Raw genomic sequence first — 23,857 nt, 5'->3', positions numbered from 1 at the left:
AGGGGCAGGTGGGGGCGGGGTGGGAGGTGCCCTCCTGGTGGGGACGGAATCACAGAGCTGGCTCTGGGACGAGCTCCCTGGCAGGACTCCACGTCCCGGTTCCCTCTGTCCCCACCTGCCTCCCCAAGCCCCCTAAGGGACAGAGGCGAGTGTGGCTCTGGAGTGTGCCCCACCCACCGCAAACCACGCACCAGCGACGACGAGCTGCGCGGACGTGTGCACGCCCTCCGCCTTAAAGGCCACCAGGCCGCTGTCCTCGGGCCGCAGCCCCGAGAGCGTGAGGGTGTGCGTGGGGCCGCGCACGTCTAGGTGGCACGTGGGCCCCGGCTGGAGCCGCAGGCCGTCGCGAGTCCAGGTGCCCTCCACGTCGGCGTGAGACAGCTCCACTTCCATGGTGGCCGCGCCCTGCTCCCGCGCCTCCACCTCCTGCAGGCCCCGCACGAGGCGGACCTGGCGCACTGTGGGACCCAGGCGGGGGCGCGGGTGAGCCGCTGCGCGGAGACCCTGCCCCCGGAGCCTAATGCGGGGCAGCCGGCTTCCCGGGCGGCCGCCCCCAGGCCCCGCCCCTCCCGAGGGAGGCCCCGCCCCCAGGCCCAGCCCTCCCACCCTCCTCCCCCTCCCCCTCCCCCTCGATGGCCCTCCCAGGCCCCGCCCCCAATGCCACCCCGCCCCCCAGGCTCACTCTCCACCGTGAGTTTGGCCTGTGTCTTGTCGTGGGGCGTCTCGCAGCCGAAGAAGCCGCGGTCGGCGAACCCCACATTGTGCAGAACCAGGCGGTGCCGCGCGCCCTCGGCGTGGATCTCCACGTTCTCGCCCCGCGCCAGGGCCACCGCGTTCCGCGTCCAGCGCACCTCGGGCCACGGCCGCGTCAGCTCCACCTCCAGGGTCACCGAGCTCCGCTCCTCCACCGTCTGCGGCTCCAGTTTCCTCTTGAACAGCACCGGCGCCTCTGGGGGGCGGCAGGGGCGCGGTCAGGGCGGCCGTCGCCCACCCCACCTGGGGACAGCCAGGCACGAGGGCGCCCCGCCTCGGCCCGCGTTCCAGCTCCACGCGGCGCGCGGTTACGTCCTCACGCAGGCACCGCCACCTGCACGAGTTCGTGGGCCCAGGGAGGCTTCCCTCGCAGCCGCCGCCCGCTTTCCGCTGCCCCGCGCGGAACAAGGCGCCAGTGCCCGAACGCCGGAGCGTGGCCCCGGCCAGCAGCACCGGGTTCCGGAAACCCCCAGCCGCGTCTGTGCTTGAACAAGGGTCTGGGTCGCACGTGCACGTTAAGACATGAAAAACAGGTTCTGGTGGGCCTCTCAGCTCCAAGATGCCTCCTTGATCACCCCACACGGCGCATCCGCCTACATCACTGCCTCACTCAAGAACCTCCCATGGCTCCCTATCCGCTTCAGGTGAAGTTTTGGCTCTTTGGCTTCAGCAGTATGAGCAGCTCATCCCACCCCTGCCTCCGCAGTGCACTGGCAGCCACCCTCAGCCCTCTCCCTGCCGTCCGCGGGGCTCAGCATGGGGCCCCGTCCAGGAAGCCTCCCTGGACCGCCTCAACTTCTGCCATCCCCTGCCGGGTGTGCCTGCAGGGTTGCATCTCCTCCCTTCCAGAGCGGGCACCCGGCCCCTCAGGCCCACCCAAATGTCTTCTCTGCAGCCAACCAGACCTCCTGTCCCCTGGGGTCAGCTAGACCAGCAGGGCACGTGCCAACGTGGAACCGGCCCACCAGGGAGGCTCCCTGTTGCAGGAAACCGCCGGCCCCACACTCACCTCGGACCCGCAGGGCAGCGGAGGAGGAGGTGCCCTCTGCCTGCACTGTGATCTGGCCCGAGTCCTCCAGCGCCAGGCCCGAGATGGTCAGGCTGTGGCCGGCACCGCTCTGCGCTATGACAAACTTCTCACTGGGCTGCAGCGCCACGCCCTCCCTGTACCAAGTGACCACCGCATCGCTGGGGGACACCACGCACTGGAAGGTAGCCTCGCAGCCCTCCTCTGCGACCACGGGGCTCAGCCCCGAGGTGAACTTGACCACGCGGGGCACTGCGGACAGGAAAGAGGTCTGCTTTAGAGCTGGTGGGCAGGCAGGAGGGGCATGGCCCCGCCCTGCAGGTGCCGCGAGAAGAGACACCTCCTCCAGGAAGCCACCCAGGAATACACCCGCACCCAGGCCCCATTCCCAGGCGCCTGCGTACCGCTGACTGTGAGGTGCGCGCTGGTGCTGTCATTGCGGCTCTCACACACGTACTCCCCGGCGTCCTCGGCGCGCAGCCCGGAAATGGTGAGGGAGCGCAGGGGCCCCTCGGACGCCATCTGGAAGCGCTTGCCGGGCCGCAGCTGTGCGCTCCCGCAGCGCCACACCACCTCCGCCCGCGCGGGGCTCAGCTCGCAGGCCAGCGTCACCGTGCCGCCCAGCTCCCCGCTCGCAGGCGCCAGGGCCCGGCAGAACTTGGTGACAACCTCTGCCAGCACAAGAGGACGTCAGCCGCGGCTCTGCCCACCCGGCCCCTGTGCCCAGAGCTCCCCGCTGCCCGGGGCCTCCACCGCCCCCAGCTCACCTTCCACCTGCACCGGGAAGTCCTGGCCCTCAGCACCCGCACGGCAGCTGTAGACGGCGCTGTCCACAACCTGGGCACCACGCACGGTGAGGGTGTGGGTGTCCCCCGCGCTGGCTGTCTCGTGCCGCTTGCTTCTGCGAATCTCCACGCCATCCTTGAGCCAGGTCACTGCGGACACGGACGGTGTGGCCAGCGTGGCAGTCAGGACGATGTCTTCATGCTCCTTGACCACCAGAGGCTCCCTGCGGCTGGGTCTCTCTGGAACTCGAGGTTCGGGCTCTGGGGGCAGGAAGGCCGGCGTAAGAGCAGGAGCCCCGGCACTCCTGCCCTGGGACCCGCTCCCCCTTCAGGGCCTTGTGGTGGGAGGAAACCAGCAAGGGGACCACCTGCAGTGCCCACTGCCCTTCAAGGGCCACCCTGTCCAACGCTCAGCAGCAGGGGCCACCATCCAGGATCCCAGGAACCAGGCAGCGTACCCACATCTCCAAACAAGGCCAAAAGGACCCACCTGTGACGTCCAGGTGGAAGGACACCCTCTGGCCCCCGGCCTCACAGCTGTACTCCCCGGCGTCCGCCCTGCCCGCCTGCGCCACCACCAGCCGCCTCTGCTTCCCCTTTGCCTCCATGCGCACTTGGGAGCTGGGGCTCAGCTGCTTCCCGTCCTTGTACCACGTCACCTCCGTCTGCGCCTGGGCCACCTCGCAGCTCAGCGTGGCGCTGGCCCCCGCCTCAGCCTGCACCTGGCTGCGCTCTGGCTGCTCCTTTGCGAACACCGCCTTGGGCTCTGGGGACACACAGGAGGGACACAGGGTCAGAGACCCCAGACCAGACCCAGCCCATCCGGCAGGGCCTGGGCTCGCCATGAGCCCAGCGGTGGCCATGGACACTGTCGGGGGACACTGGGCCTGGCACCGCACGGGGCGGCGGAGCTGCGGGTTCCGATGCTGTGCTGACAGCTCCACGCGCTGCCCTTTGGGGACAGACAGCCCCGCCCAGCTCAAGTCCCCTGGACACCCCAGCGTGTCCCCCTCCCGCCCCTCCCCCACCACGCAGAGGCCGCAGACACAGGCACGGGGCAGGGGCAGGAGGGACGGTCCCCCTGACCACCAGACCAGGCACCTGTGCCCTTGCTGGCCAAGGACACACAGGGAAGGTCAGAGAGCCGAGTGCCAGGGCAGCCAGTCACCAGCCAGCTGGGAGCCAGGTGGGCCTCAGGAGAGTGGTGGCTGAGCGACGTGGGGTCTCCTGTGCCCAGACTAAGGGACAGGGTGTACAGGATGAAGGGAGGACGTGAGGGGGGAAGGACAGATGGACACGTGGTGATGACCAAGGGGCCCAGCACAGAGGGATGGGCGGGCACAGGGGCTCCTGCCACCTGCAGGGCCTGCTGTCCAGTCACGGACGTCCCCTCTGCATATCCCCAAACACCCCACAGAGGGGTCATCAGACCACATCGGACCCGGACCCCAGGGCCCCCTGCACACGTCCCCCCACCGTCCCCATCGCGCCCAGCTCAGCCACACCAGGCACACACTGGGGTCAGCTCAGCCATGGGCCTGCTCTGCCCTAATAATGACAGGATGACACTGGCCCGGGAGCCACCAGGCAGAGCTGGGGACACAGCTCTGAGGCCCACAGAGGGGGAAGGTGCCAGGGCCTCACTGCAGCTCAGGCTGCCCAAACGTGGCCTGTCCCCCAGAGTTTCCCATGTGACGTGAAGGGTCCCTGTCCCTTCTGCCCAACCCTGGCACCCACCTGTGACGTCCAGGCGGAAGGACACCCTCTGGCCCCCGGCCTCGCAGCTGTACTCCCCGGCGTCCGCCCTGCCCGCCTGAGCCACCACCAGCCGCCTCTGCTTCCCCTTTGCCTCCACGCGCACTTGGGAGCTGGGGCTCAGCTGCTTCCCGTCCTTGTACCACGTCACCTCCGTCTGCGCCTGGGCCACCTCGCAGCTCAGCGTGGCGCTGGCCCCCGCTTCAGCCTGCACCTGGCTGCGCTCTGGCTGCTCCTTGGCGAACACCGCCTTGGGCTCTGGGGACACACAGGAGGACACAGGGTCAGAGAAACCCTCTGGGTCGGGGAGGCATCGCTGGGGAAAGACGGCCTGGAAGATGGGGAGGCAGGAGGGACGGTCACGTCTCCAGGCTCTGCACCAGCCATGTGGCCCAGACGAGCCCCACCTCCTCTCAGCACAAGTCACACAGGGCATGTGTCCATCTGTCCTGCCCCGTGGGCTGTTCCAGGTGGGGACACTGTCACAGATCCCCCTGCACGGGCTCCCCCAGGGCAGGGACTGGGTGCTGACCCTGCACACCTGCCCTCACTGCTGGTGCCACTCAGGGCTGTGCAGGGCACGTTGTCCCCACAGGGCCCAGAGTCCTGGGGCTGCTGCTCCCCTGCGCTCAGCAGTGTCAGCTGCTGGCCTCTCCTGGGGGCGCCTGGGCCTCTGTGGCCTCCTGCAGCCTGTCCTGGTCCCTTGCCAGGTGGGGCACTTTGCATGCGTCTGGCCGTTAGTCCTCGCTGGCCTGCTGTCACTGCTCCAGGCTTCTGCTCAGTTATCAAGAGCGCTGTCTTCCTTCTATTCACTTTTCCAAGTCCCTCTTATATTTAAGGACTAGAGATTTGACAGTTGGGTGTGTTGTAAACTCTTATCCCGCCGTGTGCCCTGCCTTTTCACAAACTTCTGGTGGTCGACGTTTTTAGTTTTAATGTGGTCAGATGTGTTAACCTGGTGCCACGTGGTGAGTGCCTCTGGGACCCACTTACAAAATCTTTCCTTCCCCTGAATCGTTACACAAACCTGAGTCACCATCTTAGATGTTTACTTTTACACCGAAGTCTCCAACCCACCTGGATTTGACTTTGGTGTGTGGTGTGAGTTACTGATCCAATATTGTTGTAAATTTGCAAATATGGTTGTGTTCAAAGCACCATTGTGAAAAAAGACCATCCTTCCTTCACGCCTTGTACAGAGGCTTTGGTTTTTTTAAAAAAAGAGACTGGGAGTGGGAGCCCGTTTACACACTGGTCTGTTTCTGAGGTCACAATCCTGCTCCCGTCATCTGGGAAGTATTCCTGCACCGACACCCTTTGTAATTAGCCTTGACGTCTGGTAGAGCAAATTCCCCCACGTGGCTCTTCTTCAAGAGTATAGTAGCTGTACTTGGCCTTTGAAATCTACTTGTCATTTTTCAACCTCCCACTCCCCCAAACACATTTGTCTGAACTTTGGAATCAGACATCTCTGGTTCTTCCAAGCATTTCTCTCCATCTATTTAGATCTTACTGTTTCTCAGAAATGTTTACTCATCTCCCCTACAGAGCCTCGAAACATCTTTTATTAGATTGGAATTATAGACATGATACCTTTCAGGCTACTGGAAATCTTTTAACCTTTAATTTTCCTGCTGCCTGTTGCTCGCATGCCCGTACTGAAGTGTTTTCTTTATGCTGATTCTGTATGTGGTAATCTCTCCCAACTCTTACCAAGCCTAAGAGTTTATCTTCTGGATGAATCTTATCATCTGTAAATTCCACTTTCGTTTCTTCAAACTTTTATAGCTTCTGTTTTCCTACCTATGCTGTGCAATGTTGGATAAAACTGGTGACCGCCAGCTTGCTTGTGGGGTTGTTCCCAATCTCAAAGGCAACGCTTTCTGGGTTTCACGTGGTGGTTTTTGTGCAATACCATTTGTCAAATTAAGAGAGAACCCTTTTATTTATACTCTGTTAAGAATGTTATGGCATGATTGACGGTGAATTTTGCCAGACATTTCTTCTAATTTTACAATGCTAAATTTTATCAAATACTGTACTTTATGCTGTGTTTATGGAGATAATTTCATCATTTTGTAATTCCATTATATCGATTTTCTGATGCTTCTGATGTTAACCCAGCCCTGGTTCCTGGCCTGTGGATCTCACCGCAGTGCGGCACCCTCTCCGTCGCGGGACTCAGTCTGCTGCCGCTCTGTTCAGGGTCTTGCTCTCCTGCCCGCGGCACATCGCCCTATAACACGAACTCTTCCTGTTCCCGGTCACATTCTAGCTACCAGCGTATCCTGTCTCTACAGAATGAGTTAGAGAGCGTATCTCCTTTTTCTGTTTCCTACAAGAATGTCCATGAATGGAGAATAATTTCTTTCCAGACTGTTTGGAAGAATTTATCAGTCGGGCCACGTGGGGTAGATACTGTTCCATTACAAGATGTGCTAGTACTGGTTCTACTTTTTAACAGCTTGTAGGACTGAATATAAGTTATCTCTTTCTTCCTGGGTCAGTTTTTATTAACATTTTATTTTCTAGCAATTAGACGATTTGTCAAAACTCTTCAAATTTACATGCATAAATGTCATACTATTAAAATGCCATGTCCGAAATGCCCAGTGGGTTGTTCGGTGTCTGTACACATCCGCACGTCACTAGGTACTGACACAACAGCAGCTGCCGTGCGCTGACCCTCGGGTCAGTGCTGGACCAGCGGCACCACTGATTTTTAACGTGTCCTAAGAACAGGAAGATAAGTCAGTTCTCAGACTTGCCTGTGAATCGGCCAGAGAGGCACAGACACATTAACCTAACCTCCAGCAAGACACACTGTGACAGACACATCCACTCACACTCAACGGCTGCCATTACAGTAACTCAGCTTCACCCACGCGTGCCCGTGTACCACAAGCTACTTCCTCTTCCCTCCCAAATTTATAAAGCAAATTCCAAGAGGAATTCCGACACAGGCTGTTCTAACTGAACACAAAAGGGAAAACAAGCCTTGTTTTCCAAACAGAACTCCAGCCTCACAGGTGTGTATCTCAGACACCTGTCCACCCAGGCCCCACTCATTGCCTGTTTGCACAGACACGAAGCATGGATCTACGCTACACTCCGTGAAGCTGCAGACAGAGCATGTGTGTCCAGCTAAAACGACAGAAGAGTTTCTCAGACACCTGAAACACCGATCACCCAATGATCGGTGTTGCTGTGACTCCAGGTGAGACTGGGTGGCTGGAATTCCCCATATCCTGGTTCGATGAAAGCAAATCCCTCTGCATAGGGAGAGCCCTCACGTGGAGCGGACTTGAGGCCCTCTGGGAGCTTCCAGAACATCCCTGGGGGAGAGACAGCTGGTCTACCAGAGCCTCATGCATGGAGTAGGACCAGAGTCCTGAAAACCGAGCGACACCTGTGGGGTCTGGGCATGGTCTGGGAGGATGTGACCAAGCAGTGACTCCCAGAAACACAACTCTCGGTGCCCAAGAGCAGCCCTTTCCCACTTCCACGGCCCCTTCTCACCCAGACTCCCCGGCTCAGCCACAGCCACGAACACGGGAGATGGGAACATGGGACAAGTTGAGACATGAAGTCTAAGGCGAAGCTGTGGCCATAGCTAGTCACCACCAGCCCCAAACAAGGCAAGTCAGTGCTCCCAGAGGACCCACCTGTGACGTCCAGGCGGAAGGACACCCTCCGGCCCCCGGCCTCGCAGCTGTACTCCCCGGCGTCCGCCCTGCCCGCCTGCGCCACCACCAGCCGCCTCTGCTTCCCCTTTGCCTCCACGCGCACTTGGGAGCTAGGGCTCAGCTGCTTCCCGTCCTTGTACCACGTCACCTCCGTCTGCGCCTGGGCCACCTCGCAGCTCAGCGTGGCACTGGCCCCCGCCTCAGCCTGCACCTGGCTGCTCTCTGGCTGCTCCTTTGCGAATACCGCCTTGGGCTCTGGGGACACACAGGAGGGACACAGGGTGAGAGACCCCAGACCAGACCCAGCCCATCCGTCAGGGCCTGGGCTCACCCTGAGCCCAGCGGTGGCCACGGACACTGTCGGGGGACACTGGGCCTGGCACCGCAGGGGGCGGTGGATCTGCGGGTTCCGACGCTGTGCTGACGGCTCCACGCGCTGCCCTTTGGGGACAGACAGCCCCGCCCAGCTCAGGTCCCCTGGACATCCCAGCCTGTCCCCCTCCCGCCCCTCCCCCACCACGCAGAGGCCGCAGACACAGGCACGGGGCAGGGGCAGGAGGGACGGTCCCCCTGACCACCAGACCAGGCACCTGTGCCCTTGCTGGCCAAAGACACACAGGGAAGGGCAGAGAGCCGAGTGCCAGGGCAGCCAGTCACCAGCCAGCTGGGAGCCAGGTGGCCCTCAGGAGAGCGGTGGCTGAGCGACGTGGGGTCTCCTGAGCCCAGGCTAAGGGACAGGGTGCACAGGATGAAGAGAGGACGCGAGGGGGGAAGGACAGATGGACACGTGGTGATGACCAAGGGGCCCAGCACAGAGGGATGGGCGGGCACAGGGACTCCTGCCACCTGCAGGGCCTGCTGTCCAGTCACGGACGTCCCCTCTGCATATCCCCAAACACCCCACAGAGGGGCCATCAGACCACATCGGACCCGGACCCCAGGGCCCCCTGCACACGTCCCCCCACCGTCCCCATCTCGCCCAGCTCAGCCACACCAGGCACACACTGGGGTCAGCTCAGCCATGGGCCTGCTCTGCCCTAATGACAGGATGACACTGGCCCGGGAGCCACCAGGCAGAGCTGGGGACACGGCTCTGAGGCCCACAGAGGGGGAAGGTGCCAGGGCCTCACTGCAGCTCAGGCTGCCCAAACGTGGCCTGTCCCCCAGAGTTTCCCATGTGACGTGAAGGGTCCCTGTCCCTTCTGCCCAACCCTGGCACCCACCTGTGACGTCCAGGCGGAAGGACACCCTCTGGCCCCCGGCCTCGCAGCTGTACTCCCCGGCGTCCGCCCTGCCCGCCTGCGCCACCACCAGCCGCCTCTGCTTCCCCTTTGCCTCCACGCGCACTTGGGAGCTGGGGCTCAGCTGCTTCCCGTCCTTGTACCACGTCACCTCCGTCTGCGCCTGGGCCACCTCACAGCTCAGCGTGGCGCTGGCCCCCGCCTCAGCCTGCACCTGGCTGCGCTCTGGCTGCTCCTTGGCGAACACCGCCTTGGGCTCTGGGGACAGACAGGGACACACAGGACATCAGCGACACAAAGCTGGGACCACCCCATTTCACAGGAACTGAAGCTTCAGTTTCCAGTCAGTTTTCTTCTTGAGCCCACCGACATCTGGGCCCAGTGGGGTGTTGGACCTTTGTTCCCAAATACAACGTCTCCTGTCATGGAGCCCCAAGAGTACAGTCTGGGGACTTCGCAGCTCAGCAGCAATTCGAAAGCTGGGCAAGGCGTCGGAGCACATGGCAACCCCTGTACGTGGGGTTTGTCGTCTTTGTCTCACGACAGGTCAGTGGTTCCATCCTGTGTGCCCGGCCCCGGCCCACACTGTGCTCACATACGCAACCCTGCCTCCTATCCTGGCGGAACTTACGTAGAAAGTGCGCCGGTTCATTTGTAGGTTTATTTGTACAGTTTGAACTTAGGTGTACCTGTTGCCACGCAACCAAAACATGTCAGCCGTGAAATATTCCCAGTTCCCTACACCACAGACCTCTGCCCAAAAGCCAGCACCGCTGTGACCTCTCTCATGATAAATTACTTCTGCCTGTTCTTTTGATTTCACAGGAATGGAATTACATACGTGATACATTCTTTGGGGTCTGTTTTCTTTCCTTCAGTGTCATGCACACATATAGTTGCATGGATCACTAGTCTGTTCTTTTCTTTTTTGAGACAGGGTCTCCCTCTGGCTAGAGTGCCGTGGTGTAATCGTAGCTCACAGCAACCTCAAACTCCTGGGCTCAAGTGATCCTCCTGCCTCAGCCTCCCGAGTAGCTGGGACTACAGGCGCTCACCACTAGGCCCTAATTTTTTTTCTATTTTTGGTAGAGACGGGGTCTCGCTCTTGCTCAGGCTGCTCTCTAACTCCTGAGCTCCAGCAATCCTCCTGCCTCGGCTTCCCAGAGTGCTGGGATTACAGGTGTGAACCTCCACGCCTGGCCTTGTTCTTTATTATTCTTTCCACCCCACCCCCCAAATCTGCAAGTACAGCTCGCTGTTTTGTGCTGCTGTCTAGGATCCCAGTGTGTGAACACCACAGTTTAGTTTTCCTTTTCATCCTGTGGCTCCTCTGGGATGTTTCCAGTTTGGGGATATGATGAGTGACACTTCTGGGGGCATTTTTGTGTATGGCTGTGGTGGCCTGCGACGGCTGGGACAGAGGCAGGCCTGTGTTTGACTTTGGCAGATATTTCCAAACAGTCTTGTGAAACAGTTGTGCCCACTTCCACTCTCAGCAGCAGTGATGGGGGCTGCCCACTCCTGACAGCATCGCGGTCCGTAAACTGCACACTGTCCATTCAGCTCAACTGAACACACGGTCGCAGCTCTACTTTCCGCATGTCTGCACACCTCTGCACCTGCAGGATGCCTAATCTTTCATTTCAAAATGTGTCCCTACCTACTGGAAAAATAATTTTAATGACATGATAACTAACATAAATATTTTTATTAATGACTAACCCCATGTACACAGTCATCAATGTAATTCTGGCTATCTGCATAAAATAGTCAAAGGAACACATAAAATGTTTTTCAAAATTCAAATGAATGAATGCACATAGGATTTCGGAGATTGCATACTGTTAAGTCAGTCATTCATTCGCTCAATTATTTATTCAATCCCGCACAACTGACATCAGTGCAGGGCCCAGCACACACAGCACCGCGGTGGAAGGTGGGAATGGTGCAGTGAGCGACACAGACCGCGTGCCTGTTCTCACGACATCACCTGCTGATGGCAGCAGAAACCATAAAGATAAGGATGCAATGCTGTGGTGAGTGCTCTCTGAAATAAGGCAGGGTGACATGCTAGAGAGAGGGGACCGACTGGCAACTTAAATTCAGGGCTGAGGGCAGACCTTGCTAAGGGGCATGTTTAAGTGGAGTGTTGTGTGACAAGACGCAGCCCGCGGAAAGCTGAAGGAAACGCTGTTCCCTGCAGGAACAGGCACGGAGTGAGCAAAGAGGGCAAACAGCGTGAGCCACAGCAGACTGGGTGCTGGGGAACAGCCAGCGCAGTCTGGATGTACGCAGGAAAAGTCCTGAGAGGAGGAAACACTCCGAGAAACTGGTGATAAGGTTCGAGAGAGACAGAATTCAAGACTGAGGGGTCAGGTCTCTGGGCCGGTGCAGAATTGAACTCCACACTCAGTTACATTCCCCTCCAGACATCCAATAAATTCTGAAACTGTAGCAGGGAGAGGCTAAGAAGCCAAGCAGAAACCTCTGAGAACCAGAGTGGACATTTCAGCACCTTGCATTACAAAGAGACAAAGATCAGAGTTGAGGAATGACTGGTGAAGGGGTCCCCACCCACACCCCAAGTCTCTGCAGGAATCCTTGGAGGACTATGCCCAAGGTCTGGGGTGAACCAGAGCTAGAGGACCCTAATCAAACTGCAAGTTTATTAGGCCAACTGAGTTGGCCCAGCTCAGGAATGGATCCAGATTCTCAGTGATCCTCTACCTGCCTGGCAAAAAAAAAACAGTGATCCTCTATCTGGAGCAAGATAACATCATTTGTATTCAACAATTTTTGTCATACAGTGTCTGACAGTCAGCCAAAAATTCACAGGCATGCCAAAGACAGGAGTAAATATTAGAGGGGAAAAAAGGAAATGTCAGAAGATCCAATTACTATCGTTATCAGACCAGGGTATAGTCATAATCAATAGTTTTTAAAATGCAAAAGGAAAGAAAATAAATCAAAAAAATTTTCAATACAGAGTCTAAAATCTATGGAATCTATAAAAATTAATCATAAATGAAAATTAAAAAACTTGAAAATATAATAACTGAAAGTAACACACAATAGATGGGATTGACAGCAGATTAGATACGGCAGAACAGAGAATTAGGGAGCTAGAAGACAGTTCAAAAGAAAATATCCAGACCAAAGCAAAGAGAAGAAAAGGATTCAGAGGCAGAGAGGGATGCAGGTGATACAGGTGGGAAAATGTAAAAAGTCTAACAGAGAGTAACAGCAATCCTGAAAGAGAGAGAGGGTAATGGGACAGAACAGAGAAAGGCCAAGAATAGTTCACAGCTCATGAAAGACACACACCCACAGACTCAAGATGCTCTGCAACCCCAACCAGGATGAACATAAAGGACATCACACCTCGGTTTATCAAAGTAAAACTACTGAAAATGAAAGTAAGAAAGAAAATCTTAAAAGCAACAGAATGAATAAAAGATATATGACCTTTGAAGTAATCATAAAAAAATCTTACAGCTGATATTTGAAAAGAAAATATGAAAGCCGGAAGACAATGGAATGGTCTCTTTAAAATGCTGGGGGAGGGGGTGCAGGGAGAAGTAGCTACTAAACTATAATTTGATACCCAGATAAAATAGCCCTCAGAATTGAAGGGACAATAAATATTTTTTCATACAAGCAAAAAGAAAAAAAAGAGAGTATGTGTATCATTAGCAGATCTGATAAAATATTAAAAAAATACGGAAGACAAGAGTTCATCAAGCAGGAAAAATAACAATAATCCCAGAATATTGGGCCCAAATCCTGGCTCTGCAATTTTCTGCCGGTGTGAACTTTGGTGAGTTACTTCCCTATGCCTTAGCTTAAAATGGGAATAATCAGAATTCCTCCTCCCTGGTTTGTTGTGAAGTTTACAAGTAAAAAGACAAGAAGCCCTTCACAAAATCTGGGCCCAGGACATGACTGATACCTGCTAGCTGCTCTTACAGGGAGGCTTTTGTGAGACTAGAGCCCATTAGGCGGCCCCTCCACAGACACCTTAACTCCCTAACTATCCCAAGGAACAGAAGAAGGACCTCAGGAAACCCACCTGTGACGTCCAGGCGGAAGGACACCCTCTGGCCCCCGGCCTCGCAGCTGTACTCCCCGGCGTCCGCCCTGCCCGCCTGCGCCACCACCAGCCGCCTCTGCTTCCCCTTTGCCTCCACGCGCACTTGGGAGCTGGGGCTCAGCTGCTTCCCGTCCTTGTACCACGTCACCTCCGTCTGCGCCTGGGCCACCTCGCAGATCAGTGTGGCGCTGGCCCCCGCCTCAGCCTGCACCTGGCTGTGCTCTGGCTGCTCCTTGGCGAACACCACCTTGGGCTCTGGGGACACACAGGAGGGACACAGGGTGAGAGACCCCAGACCAGACCCAGCCCATCCGTCAGGGCCCGGGCTCGCCCTGAGCCCAGCGGTGGCCACGGACACTGTCGGGGGACACTGGGCCTGGCACCGCACGGGGCGGTAGAGCTGCGGGTTCCGACGCTGTGCTGACAGCTCCACGGGCCGCCCTTTGGGGACAGACAGCCCCGCCCAGCTCAGGTCCCCTGGACACCCCAGCCTGTCCCCCTCCCGCCCCTCCCCCACCACGCAGAGGCCGCAGACACGGCACGGGGCAGGGGCAGGAGGGACGGTCCCCCTGACCACCAGACCAGGCACCTGTGCCCTTGCTGGCCAAGGACACACAGGGAAGGGCAGAGAGCCGAGTGCCAGGGCAGCCAGTCACCAGCCAGCTGGGAGCCAGGTGGGCCTCAGGAGAGCGGTGGCTGAGCGACGTGGGGTCTCCTGAGCCCAGGCTAAGGGACAGGGTGGACAGGATGAAGGGAGGACGTGAGGGGGGAAGGACAGATGGACACGTGGTGATGACCAAGGGGCCCAGCACAGAGGGATGGGCGGGCACAGGGGCTCCTGCCACCTGCAGGGCCTGCTGTCCAGTCACGGACGTCCCCTCTGCATATCGCCAAACACCCCACAGAGGGGTCATCAGACCACATCAGACCCGGACCCCAGAGCCCCCTGCACACGTCCCCCCACCGTCCCCATCACGCCCAACTCAGCCACACCAGGCACACACTGGGGTCAGCTCAGCCATGGGCCTGCTCTGCCCTGATGACAGGATGACACTGGCCCGGGAGCCACCAGGCAGAGCTGGGGACACGGCTCTGAGGCCCACAGAGGGGGAAGGTGCCAGGGCCTCACTGCAGCTCAGGCTGCCCAAACGTGGCCTGTCCCCCAGAGTTTCCCATGTGACGTGAAGGGTCCCTGTCCCTTCTGCCCAACCCTGGCACCCACCTGTGACGTCCAGGCGGAAGGACACCCTCTGGCCCCCGGCCTCGCAGCTGTACTCCCCGGCGTCCGCCCTGCCCGCCTGCGCCACCACCAGCCGCCTCTGCTTCCCCTTTGCCTCCACGCGCACTTGGGAGCTGGGGCTCAGCTGCTTCCCGTCCTTGTACCACGTCACCTCCGTCTGCGCCTGGGCCACCTCGCAGCTCAGCGTGGCGCTGGCCCCCGCCTCAGCCTGCACCTGGCTGCGCTCTGGCTGCTCCTTTGCGAATACCGCCTTGGGCTCTGGGGACAGACAGGAGGGACACAGGGTCAGAGAAACCCTCTAGGTCGGGGAGGCATCGCTGGGGAAAGACGGCCTGGAAGATGGGGAGGCAGGAGGGACGGTCACGTCTCCAGGCTCTGCACCAGCCATGTGGCCCAGACGAGCCCCACCTCCTCTCAGCACAAGTCACACAGGGCATGTGTCCATCTGTCCTGCCCCGCGGGCTGTTCCAGGTGGGGACACTGTCACAGATCCCCCTGCACGGGCTCCCCCAGGGCAGGGACTGGGTGCTGACCCTGCACACCTGCCCTCACTGCAGGTGCTGTGTCCCCCCTCGGGGCTGTGCAGGGCACGTTGTCCCCACAGGGCCCGGAGTCCTGGGGCTGCTGCTCCCCTGCGCTCAGCAGTGTCAGCTGCTGGCCTCTCCTGGGGGCGCCTGGGCCTCTGTGGCCTCCTGCAGCCTGTCCTGGTCCCTTGCCAGGTGGGGCAGCTTCTCCCAGCCCTTGCTCATTACTGTTTGCTTTAACCACTGTGCTAGCCGCTGCTGTCCATAGGACCATTTATCAAATCAGGGAAGAACGCATTTATGGATAGTAGAGAACTTCATGGCATGAATACATGCTAAATCTCATCAAACACCTCTTCTTGATTTATGATGTTAAATTTCATCAAACATTTATTTCTGCATTTATTAAAATAATCACATTATTTTTCTCTTTCGCTTTCCATGCACTCTTTTCTAATATTTCAAATTGTAAACATTAAACCAACGTAACATGCTTAGACTGTGCGCTTGTTCACAGAGCATCTTCCTCTTGACATCCAGCTCAGATCACTTTGAGAAGATTTTTGTGGACGATACTGCCTCTGTTTCGAAAAGAGACCGGCCTACAGGGAATTATTCCTACACCCTTGTGAGATGCTGGTGCCTATGTTAAGCTACTCACATAAAACAGGTTCGAGAGCGAATCTTCCCATTCTAGTCTCTAAAAGAATATCCATGAACAGGAAATAATTTCTTCTAAGAATATTTGGTATAACTGATCAGTACATCCATTAGGCTTGGACCTTTCTTTAGAAAAATATGTTTTTTGTTTTTTTTTTACTATTGGTTCTATTTATTTAAATGTTATAGGACTATTTGGGTTGTCTACTTCTTGTTGTGTGACTGCTTCATAAAGTTTTCTAAGAAACTGGTTGATTTTCCAAATCTCATCAAATTCATTACCATTAAATAATTTTTCATATTCTCTTAAAATAATTTTAGAAAGATAAACAGTTTTCTGGTGTGTGTCCCTAGGCACAGGCCAGTGTGTATGACAGAATGCCCAGCTGCGAGGCCCTGGCACCTAGGAGCTACATGACGCCCCACACACTCCTTTGTGACGTTAAGTCGCTCTCGACAAAAGAACGGAAAATGCTGTTCTGGGGCTTCTCCGTGAATTAGCCCGCAAGGCAGACGCCGCGGGTCACTGGGAAACCCCGTGTGACACTCTGCTTCACCAGTCCCTGCGCTGCTGCAGCCTGGGCTATGCATTCCTCTCCGTATCTGCATTTACAAGTCAACTGCGAAGGGGAAATGCAGTCTGACACAGAATGTTCCTACTGAAGACAGAAGGAAAACAAGATTTGCCTTTAAAAGCCACCCCACAGCCTCGCGGGAGCATGTCCACCTGCCTCTGCTCTTGGGTTCCTCTGCACAGACCCTGCAGGAAAACACGGGTCCAGGTTTTGCCGCATGTGCATGGACACCGCGCGGTTAGCTCCACACGAACACAGAGAACAGGGTCTCCGGGGCGCCTAAAGCTTTCAAAACCCAGAGTGCAGTCTGGAGGCCACGCCAAGGATGGCTGTGTGGCCAAGGTCGCCTTATCCTGGTTCCAACCTGCTCACACATCTCTCACTGGCGGGAGCCCCCGCGGGGTGCTGAAAAGGGGGCATCTGGGAAGCGACAAGTCAGGGAGAGAAAAGGACTCACACCCCCAGGAGACACAACGGATCTCGCCCTCAGGCCACGGGGCCAGACGGGGCCAGACCGACACACCAGGAACACCGGAGGGTTCCAGGCAGGTGCTAGAAACATGTGACTGACCATTGCCACGTGGAGACTCCACCCCGGGCTCATGGAAGCCACCCCTCCTTGAGGACGAAGCCTCCCTGGGCCCAGCCAGGCCACACAAGCGGGAGACAGCGCACAGGGAGGGGGGAGACACAGGCTGAAGAACAGCACACAGAGACCTGTTGGGCCGTCAGCCAGAACAACTGTCACCTCCAAACAAGGCAAGTCATCGCCCCCCAGAGCACCCACCTGTGATGTCCAGGCGGAAGGACACCCTCTGGCCCCTGGCCTCGCAGCTGTACTCCCCGGCGTCCGCCCTGCCCGCCTGCGCCACCACCAGCCTCCTCTGCTTCCCCTTTGCCTCCACGCGCACTTGGGAGCTGGGGCTCAGCTGCTTCCCGTCCTTGTACCACGTCACCTCCGTCTGCGCCTGGGCCACCTCGCAGCTCAGCGTGGCGCTGGCCCCCGCCTCAGCCTGCACCTGGCTGCGCTCTGGCTGCTGCTTGGCAAACACCGCCTTGGGCTCTGGGGACACACAGGAGGGACACAGGGTGAGAGACCCCAGACCAGACCCAGCCCATCCGTCAGGGCCTGGGCTCGCCCTGAGCCCAGCGGTGGCCATGGACACTGTCGGGGGACACTGGGCCTGGCACCGCACGGGGCGGCGGAGCTGCGGGTTCCGACGCTTTGCTGACAGCTCCACGCGCCGCCCTTTGGGGACAGACAGCCCCGCCCAGCTCAGGTCCCCTGCACACCCCAGCCTGTCCCCCTCCCGGCCCTCCCCCACCACGCAGAGGCCGCAGACACAGGCACGGGGCAGGGGCAGGAGAGACGGTCCCCCTGACCACCAGACCAGGCACCTGTGCCCTTGCTGGCCAAAGACACACAGGGAAGGGCAGAGAGCCGAGTGCCAGGGCAGCCAGTCACCAGCCAGCTGGGAGCCAGGTGGCCCTCAGGAGAGCGGTGGCTGAGCGACGTGGGGTCTCCTGAGCCCAGGCTAAGGGACAGGGTACACAGGATCAAGGGAGGATACGAGGGGAGAAGGACAGATGGACACGTGGTGATGACCAAGGGGCCCAGCATAGAGGGATGGGCGGGCACAGGGACTCCTGCCACCTGCAGGACCTGCTGTCCAGTCACGGACGTCCCCTCTGCATATCCCCAAACACCCCACAGAGGGGTCATCAGACCACATCGGACCCGGACCCCAGAGCCCCCTGCACACGTCCCCCCACCGTCCCCATCGTGCCCAGCTCAGCCACACCAGGCACACACTGGGGTCAGCTCAGCCATGGGCCTGCTCCGCCCTGATGACAGGATGACACTGGCCCGGGAGCCACCAGGCAGAGCTGGGGACATGGCTCTGAGGCCCACAGAGGGGGAAGGTGCCAGGGCCTCACTGCAGCTCAGGCTGCCCAAACGTGGCCTGTCCCCCAGAGTTTCCCATGTGACGTGAAGGGTCCCTGTCCCTTCTGCCCAACCCTGGCACCCACCTGTGACGTCGAGGTGGAAGGACACCCTCTGGCCCCCGGCCTCGCAGCTGTACTCCCCGGCGTCCGCCCTGCCCGCCTGCGCCACCACCAGCCGCCTCTGCTTCCCCTTTGCCTCCACGCGCACTTGGGAGCTGGGGCTCAGCTGCTTCCCGTCCTTGTACCACGTCACCTCCGTCTGCGCCTGGGCCACTTCGCAGCTCAGCGTGGCGCTGGCCCCCGCCTCAGCCTGCACCTGGCTGCGCTCTGGCTGCTCCTTGGCGAACACCGCCTTGGGCTCTGGGGACACACAGGAGGGACACAGGGTCAGAGATAATCCAATTGCTGGAATTCAAGGAGGGCCCACCCTCTTGACCTCAAATCTCTGATGCCTCAGCCGCAAGCCTGCCCTGTCCCTGCTTTCTCAACACGGAGAACTTCACACGTGGAAGATGCATAAAGCAGGGAACAGGTGAGTTCCCGAATCTGCAGCCTCCTGTGCAAAGGGTTTTAGGTTGGTGTATGTTACAATTCAGGCTCTGGGGTCTGTCCCCAGCTGTGGTCTTGCAAGTGCACACACAAAGAGGGCACAATTTGGGACCTGCACAGCACAGCATAGGTGTTTTCAGAGATAATTTCTTTTTTTTTTTCAGCCCACACCCCTGTCAAGATAATTTCTTAAGTCACAGCAGCAGAAGGGATAATATCCCTGAGTCACACAAAGGACTGCTAACGCAGCCACAGCTTCTAGAAGGCCCAATGATCATTGGTGTAATCAAATCCTAAGCCTCGAGGTTGGATGTTTCTTATTAATTTACTTATTTTCCTTCATATCATATTTCTTCATGACCCATTCTGTTACTCTACATGTAATTTTCTTGTTTATGAAGTATAACCATTGGTAACTCCTTCAGCAAGGTTTTGTGAATGGTAAACTCTATCAGTCTACTTTCTGAACATGTCTTTATTTCACTATTATTTTTCAAAGATCGTTTTGCTGAGTACAGAATTCTGGGTTGACAGTTATTGTCCCTCAGGACTGTGGAGACTATGCCATGGTTTTCTGTGCTCCTCATGGCTGTTGACAAATCCACAAGAAAGATACCTGTTGTTCCGTTCATCCTTTTTCTCTCTGGTAGTTTTAAGGGTCTCTTCTTGGGTTTTGGCCTTCTACAATTCACTATGACGTGTACAGCTGGAAATGTGTTCTCTTTACACTTCCAGTGGTTCCTTGTGAGTCTTGGATTTTCAGATTCATGTTATCATTTCTAAAAATTCTTGCATGATATTTTATTATTGCATCTTCCTTATTCTCTCTAGTTTCTTCTGAAAGTCATTTTTAAATTTACTTTTGTGGCCGGGCACAGTGGCTCACGCCTGTAATCCTAGCACTCTGGGAGGCCGAGGCGGGTGGATTGCTCAAGGTCAGGAGTTTGAGACCAGCCTGAGCAAGAGCAAGACTCCGTCTCTACTAAAAATAGAAAGAAATTATCTGGCCAACTAAAAATATATACAGAAAAAATTAGCCGGGCATGGTGGCGCATGCCTGTAGTCCCAGCTACTTGGGAGGCTGAGGCAGGAATATCGCTTGAGCCCAGGAGTTAGAGGTTTCTGTGAGCTAGGCTGACGCCACGGCACTCACTCTAGCCCAGGCAACAAAGCGAGACTCTGTCTCCAAAAAAAAAAAACAAACAAAAAAAAGGCAACTACAAAGTTGTTCAGGAACTCCAGGGCTCCCCCAGGAGGCTCCCGGGACTGGATCCAACCCTGACCAGCATTCTAAGGATGTGAACTGCGGGACAGACCACTGCCCAGGTGCACACAGACCACTGCGTGGTGCACATGCAGGACAGATCTGAGCAGCAATGCAAAGGCTTTGAACACAGGACAACTCACAGAAGGTTGGCAGGAACCTGCAGCCTGAACTCAACCAGGCTGATTTCTACCTCAAAAAAAAACCCCAACAGCATTCCCCTATGCTGTAAAGAAGACTTACAGTTCCAAACATAGTATTTAAAATACTCAAGATACAATCAAAAATTACTTGGCATCTGAAGAACCAGGAAGCTCTCAATTAGCATACACGTGAAAAGACCAACTGATAACCAATGTCAAGAGGATACCAATATTGGAATTATCCAATGATGATTTTAAAGCAGCTATTATCAAAATGCTCCAACAAGTAAAAGCAAATACCCTTTCAACAAATGGAAAAAAATTTTTAAATCTCAGCAAAGAAAGAGAAGATGTAAAGAATCAAGTGGAAATTTTATAAGCAGAAAAATATAATAACTGAAGTGACTCACTGAATGGGCTCAATAATAGAAAAAGGATAACAGAAAAAAGAGTTAGTGAAATCAAAGACAGCTCAATAGAAATGATCCAGTCCAAACCACAGAGAGAAAGGGAATTTAAAAAAAATGAATAGAGCCTCAGGGATGTGTGAGATGATTCCAATAGTTCTAATGTTAAAGTCATTAGCCATAGAAGGAGAAAAGAAAGTATAGTTCAGAAACAATAATTTGAAGAAATAATGACTAAAAATCTCCCAATTTTCTAAAAGACATAAGCCAGATTAAAAGAGTTTAGTAAAACTCAAAGAGAATAAACCCAAAGAAACCTCTACCCAAACATATCACATTAAAACAGCTAAAAATTAAAGACAAAGGAAAAAAACCTTAAAAGCAAGCAGATAATACCAACACATTACTTACAGGGGAACAACGTGAATAACTGTGAATTTTTCACAATATACATGCATATCAAATCATCACGTTGCATAGTTTGAATATAGTCAATCTTTATTTGTCAATTAAATATTTTTTTAATCATGGAATCCAGAAAGAAGTGGAATATCTTCTCAAGCGCTGAAAGAAAAGACCTATCAGCCCAGAATTCTCCATCCACCAAAAATATCCTTGAGGAGTGAAGGTGAAATATAGACATTTTGAATAAAGAAAAACTAAGAAAATTCATTGACAATAGACCTCTAAAAGAACTTCTTCAGAGAGAAGGCAAATCATATCACTGAGAAACTCAGAACAGCTGGAATGAGGGACAAGTGACAGAAATAATAAATATCTGGGCAAATAAAACAGGCTATGCTTCTCCTCTTGAGTTTTGTAAAATAAGATTGATAGTTAAAAGCAAAAATTACCACATTGTCTAATGAGGTTTCCAATGAATATGGAGATAATATATAAGACAACTACTGTAATATCTTAAAGGTAGGAGAGTAAAGGGTATCTATGTGATGGTAAGAGTTCTACATTCCAATGGAGGTAGTAACATACTGATCCCAAGTAGATGATGAAGAGTTAAGTATGTTGACTGCAATCCCTATGCAATAAAAAAATTCACAATAGATAAATTAAAACAGAATACTAAAAAATATTCTAAATAACTCTAAACAGACAGGAAAGATGGAAAAGAACAGAAAAAAATAATAAATTAGTAGACCTGAATCCAAACATATCAATTATTACATTAAATGAAAATGGTCTAAACACATTCGTAGTAACACAGAGATTGTCAATTGCATAAAAAATGACCCAACCATATGCTATCTACAAGAAACACACCTCACATATGATATAGGTAGGTTAAAAGTAAAAGAGTGACAAAACACATCTACACAAACACTAATAAACAAAGCTGGAGTGTTTGTATTAATATCACAAAGACTTCAGAACAAAGAAAATTAGCAGGGAGAAAGAGGAACATTACATAAGGATAAAGGGATCAATTTAGAAAAGACAAAATAATTCACACAACATAAATTCAAAATGCATGTGGCAAAAATTGACAGAACTGAAAGTAAAAACAGACAAATCCACAATCATAACTGGAGATTTCAACGCTCTTCTCTCAAGAACTGATAAAACCACTGGTAGAAAGAAAAGCATAAAGGATACAGAAAAACTGAACCATGAACCATCCCAACCTAACTGACATCTGGAGGATCTACCCAACAACAGCAGAATACACATTCCTTCCTGGAACACGTGGAACACTCACCCACACAGACCATATGCTAGTTCATAAAACAAATTTCAATAAACTTAAAAGAATTAAAATGATACAAAGTATCTTCTCTGACAAAATGTCATTAGACTAGAAATCAATACTAGAAAGATAGTAATAAAATCTCTAAACACTTGGAAATTAAATAACACACTTCTGAAGAATCTAGACATCCAAGGAGTCTCAAGGGAAATGAGATATTATTTTCCCCTGGGATAATAATAAAAATACAACATAAAGCTAAAGGAAAATTTATAGTATTAAATATTCATATTAGAAAAGAAGAAATATCTCAATCAGCAAACTAAAAGTCTACCTTAAGAAATTCAGAAAGTAAGGAGCTAAATAAACTCAGAGCAAGCAGAAGGAAGGAAATAATAAAGATAAAAGCAGAAATCAATGACATTGAAAAAACAGAGAAAAATCAATGAAACTTAAAGCTCATTCCTTGAAAGGATCAATGAAACTGATAAACCTCTACCAAGACAAATAAAGAAAAAAAGAGAGAAAAACAGACACGAATTAACAACGTTAGTAATGAAATAAGGGGGACCCTGCAGACCCTGCAGACATGTGGTAATAAGAGAACATTACACACAACACCACGCACACAAGCTAAACACACTTGACAAAATGGACCAATCTCTCAAAAACCACAAATTACCAAAACTCACCCAAGATGAAACAGATAATTTGTATAGTCCCATAGCTATTAAATAAATTCTTTATGATTTAAATCTTACAAAAAAGAAATCTCTAGGCCCAGATGGCTTCACTTGCTTAGTCAGTGAAATATCTAAAATATAAATTAAAGAAGTAGTAGAAATAACATCAATTCTACACCATCTCTTCCAGGAAACAGAAGAGAAGGAAACACTTTTCAACCCATTTTGTGAGGCCAGCAGTACTCAGATACCAACACCAGACAAAGACAGTACAAGGAAATGACAAACCAAAATTCCTCCTTAACATAAAAATAAAAACCTCAACAAAATATTAGCAAATTGAATCCAGTAATATGTAAAATAACACACTACAAACAAGTGGGTGTAACCCCAGGAATGCAAGGCTGGTTCAATATTCAAAAATCACTTGCAGAGATGTCAGCAAAATGGCAAAATAATAACTTCTGAAAATCTCTCCTCCACAAAAGCAATGTAAGTGCTGGCAAAAAAAAGTTAAAATCAACTTTTTCAGAACTCTGGAAATTAGACAAAGGCTTACAACAATCTGAGGAGCATATATTCAAGAAAAACAGCTGAATCTCAGTAAGAACAGCAATATTTGTGGTGTTTCAATTCACCCAATTCTCATACCTACCCGTCTCTAGCTCCAAGGTAGCTTTGAAAAACAACAGTCCACAATCACAATGGAAACCAGTACCCTGGCAGCCATCAGAGACAATGCAATGGACTAGGGTGTTGTCAAAACCCCATTCCCAGAGAATTGTCATTATTTGATCCATTTGGTGGTTCCTAGAAAACTCCACTC

At 53.9% G+C, this 23,857-nt stretch overlaps 1 protein-coding gene across 23 annotated transcripts in view; it reads right to left on the bottom strand.

The window, feature by feature from the left end:
- Positions 1-23,857, bottom strand: part of OBSCN (obscurin, cytoskeletal calmodulin and titin-interacting RhoGEF) — a 126,567-nt gene that overhangs the window by 89,662 nt on the left and 13,048 nt on the right. For 18 of the 23 annotated variants that reach the window (XM_045567448.1, XM_045567452.1, XM_045567455.1 and 15 more), the window contains 13 exons: positions 18,368-18,643; positions 17,124-17,399; positions 14,560-14,835; positions 13,317-13,592; positions 9,230-9,505; positions 7,986-8,261; positions 4,303-4,578; positions 3,056-3,331; positions 2,548-2,826; positions 2,185-2,451; positions 1,763-2,032; positions 683-949; positions 192-458 (listed from right to left, as the gene is read on the bottom strand). In XM_045567448.1, coding sequence (XP_045423404.1) covers positions 192-458; positions 683-949; positions 1,763-2,032; positions 2,185-2,451; positions 2,548-2,826; positions 3,056-3,331; positions 4,303-4,578; positions 7,986-8,261; positions 9,230-9,505; positions 13,317-13,592; positions 14,560-14,835; positions 17,124-17,399; positions 18,368-18,643 — 3,558 coding nt within the window. The remainder of the gene's footprint in view (positions 1-191; positions 459-682; positions 950-1,762; positions 2,033-2,184; positions 2,452-2,547; positions 2,827-3,055; positions 3,332-4,302; positions 4,579-7,985; positions 8,262-9,229; positions 9,506-13,316; positions 13,593-14,559; positions 14,836-17,123; positions 17,400-18,367; positions 18,644-23,857) is intronic. The other 5 variants (XM_045567444.1, XM_045567445.1, XM_045567450.1 and 2 more) reach the window with 5 other exon arrangements.

Source organism: Lemur catta, chromosome 13 (assembly GCF_020740605.2).
Source record: "Lemur catta isolate mLemCat1 chromosome 13, mLemCat1.pri, whole genome shotgun sequence".
Classification (NCBI taxonomy): domain Eukaryota; kingdom Metazoa; phylum Chordata; class Mammalia; order Primates; family Lemuridae; genus Lemur; species Lemur catta.
Note: the sequence above shows the minus strand (reverse complement) of the source record. Positions and strands in the feature narration are given on the sequence as shown.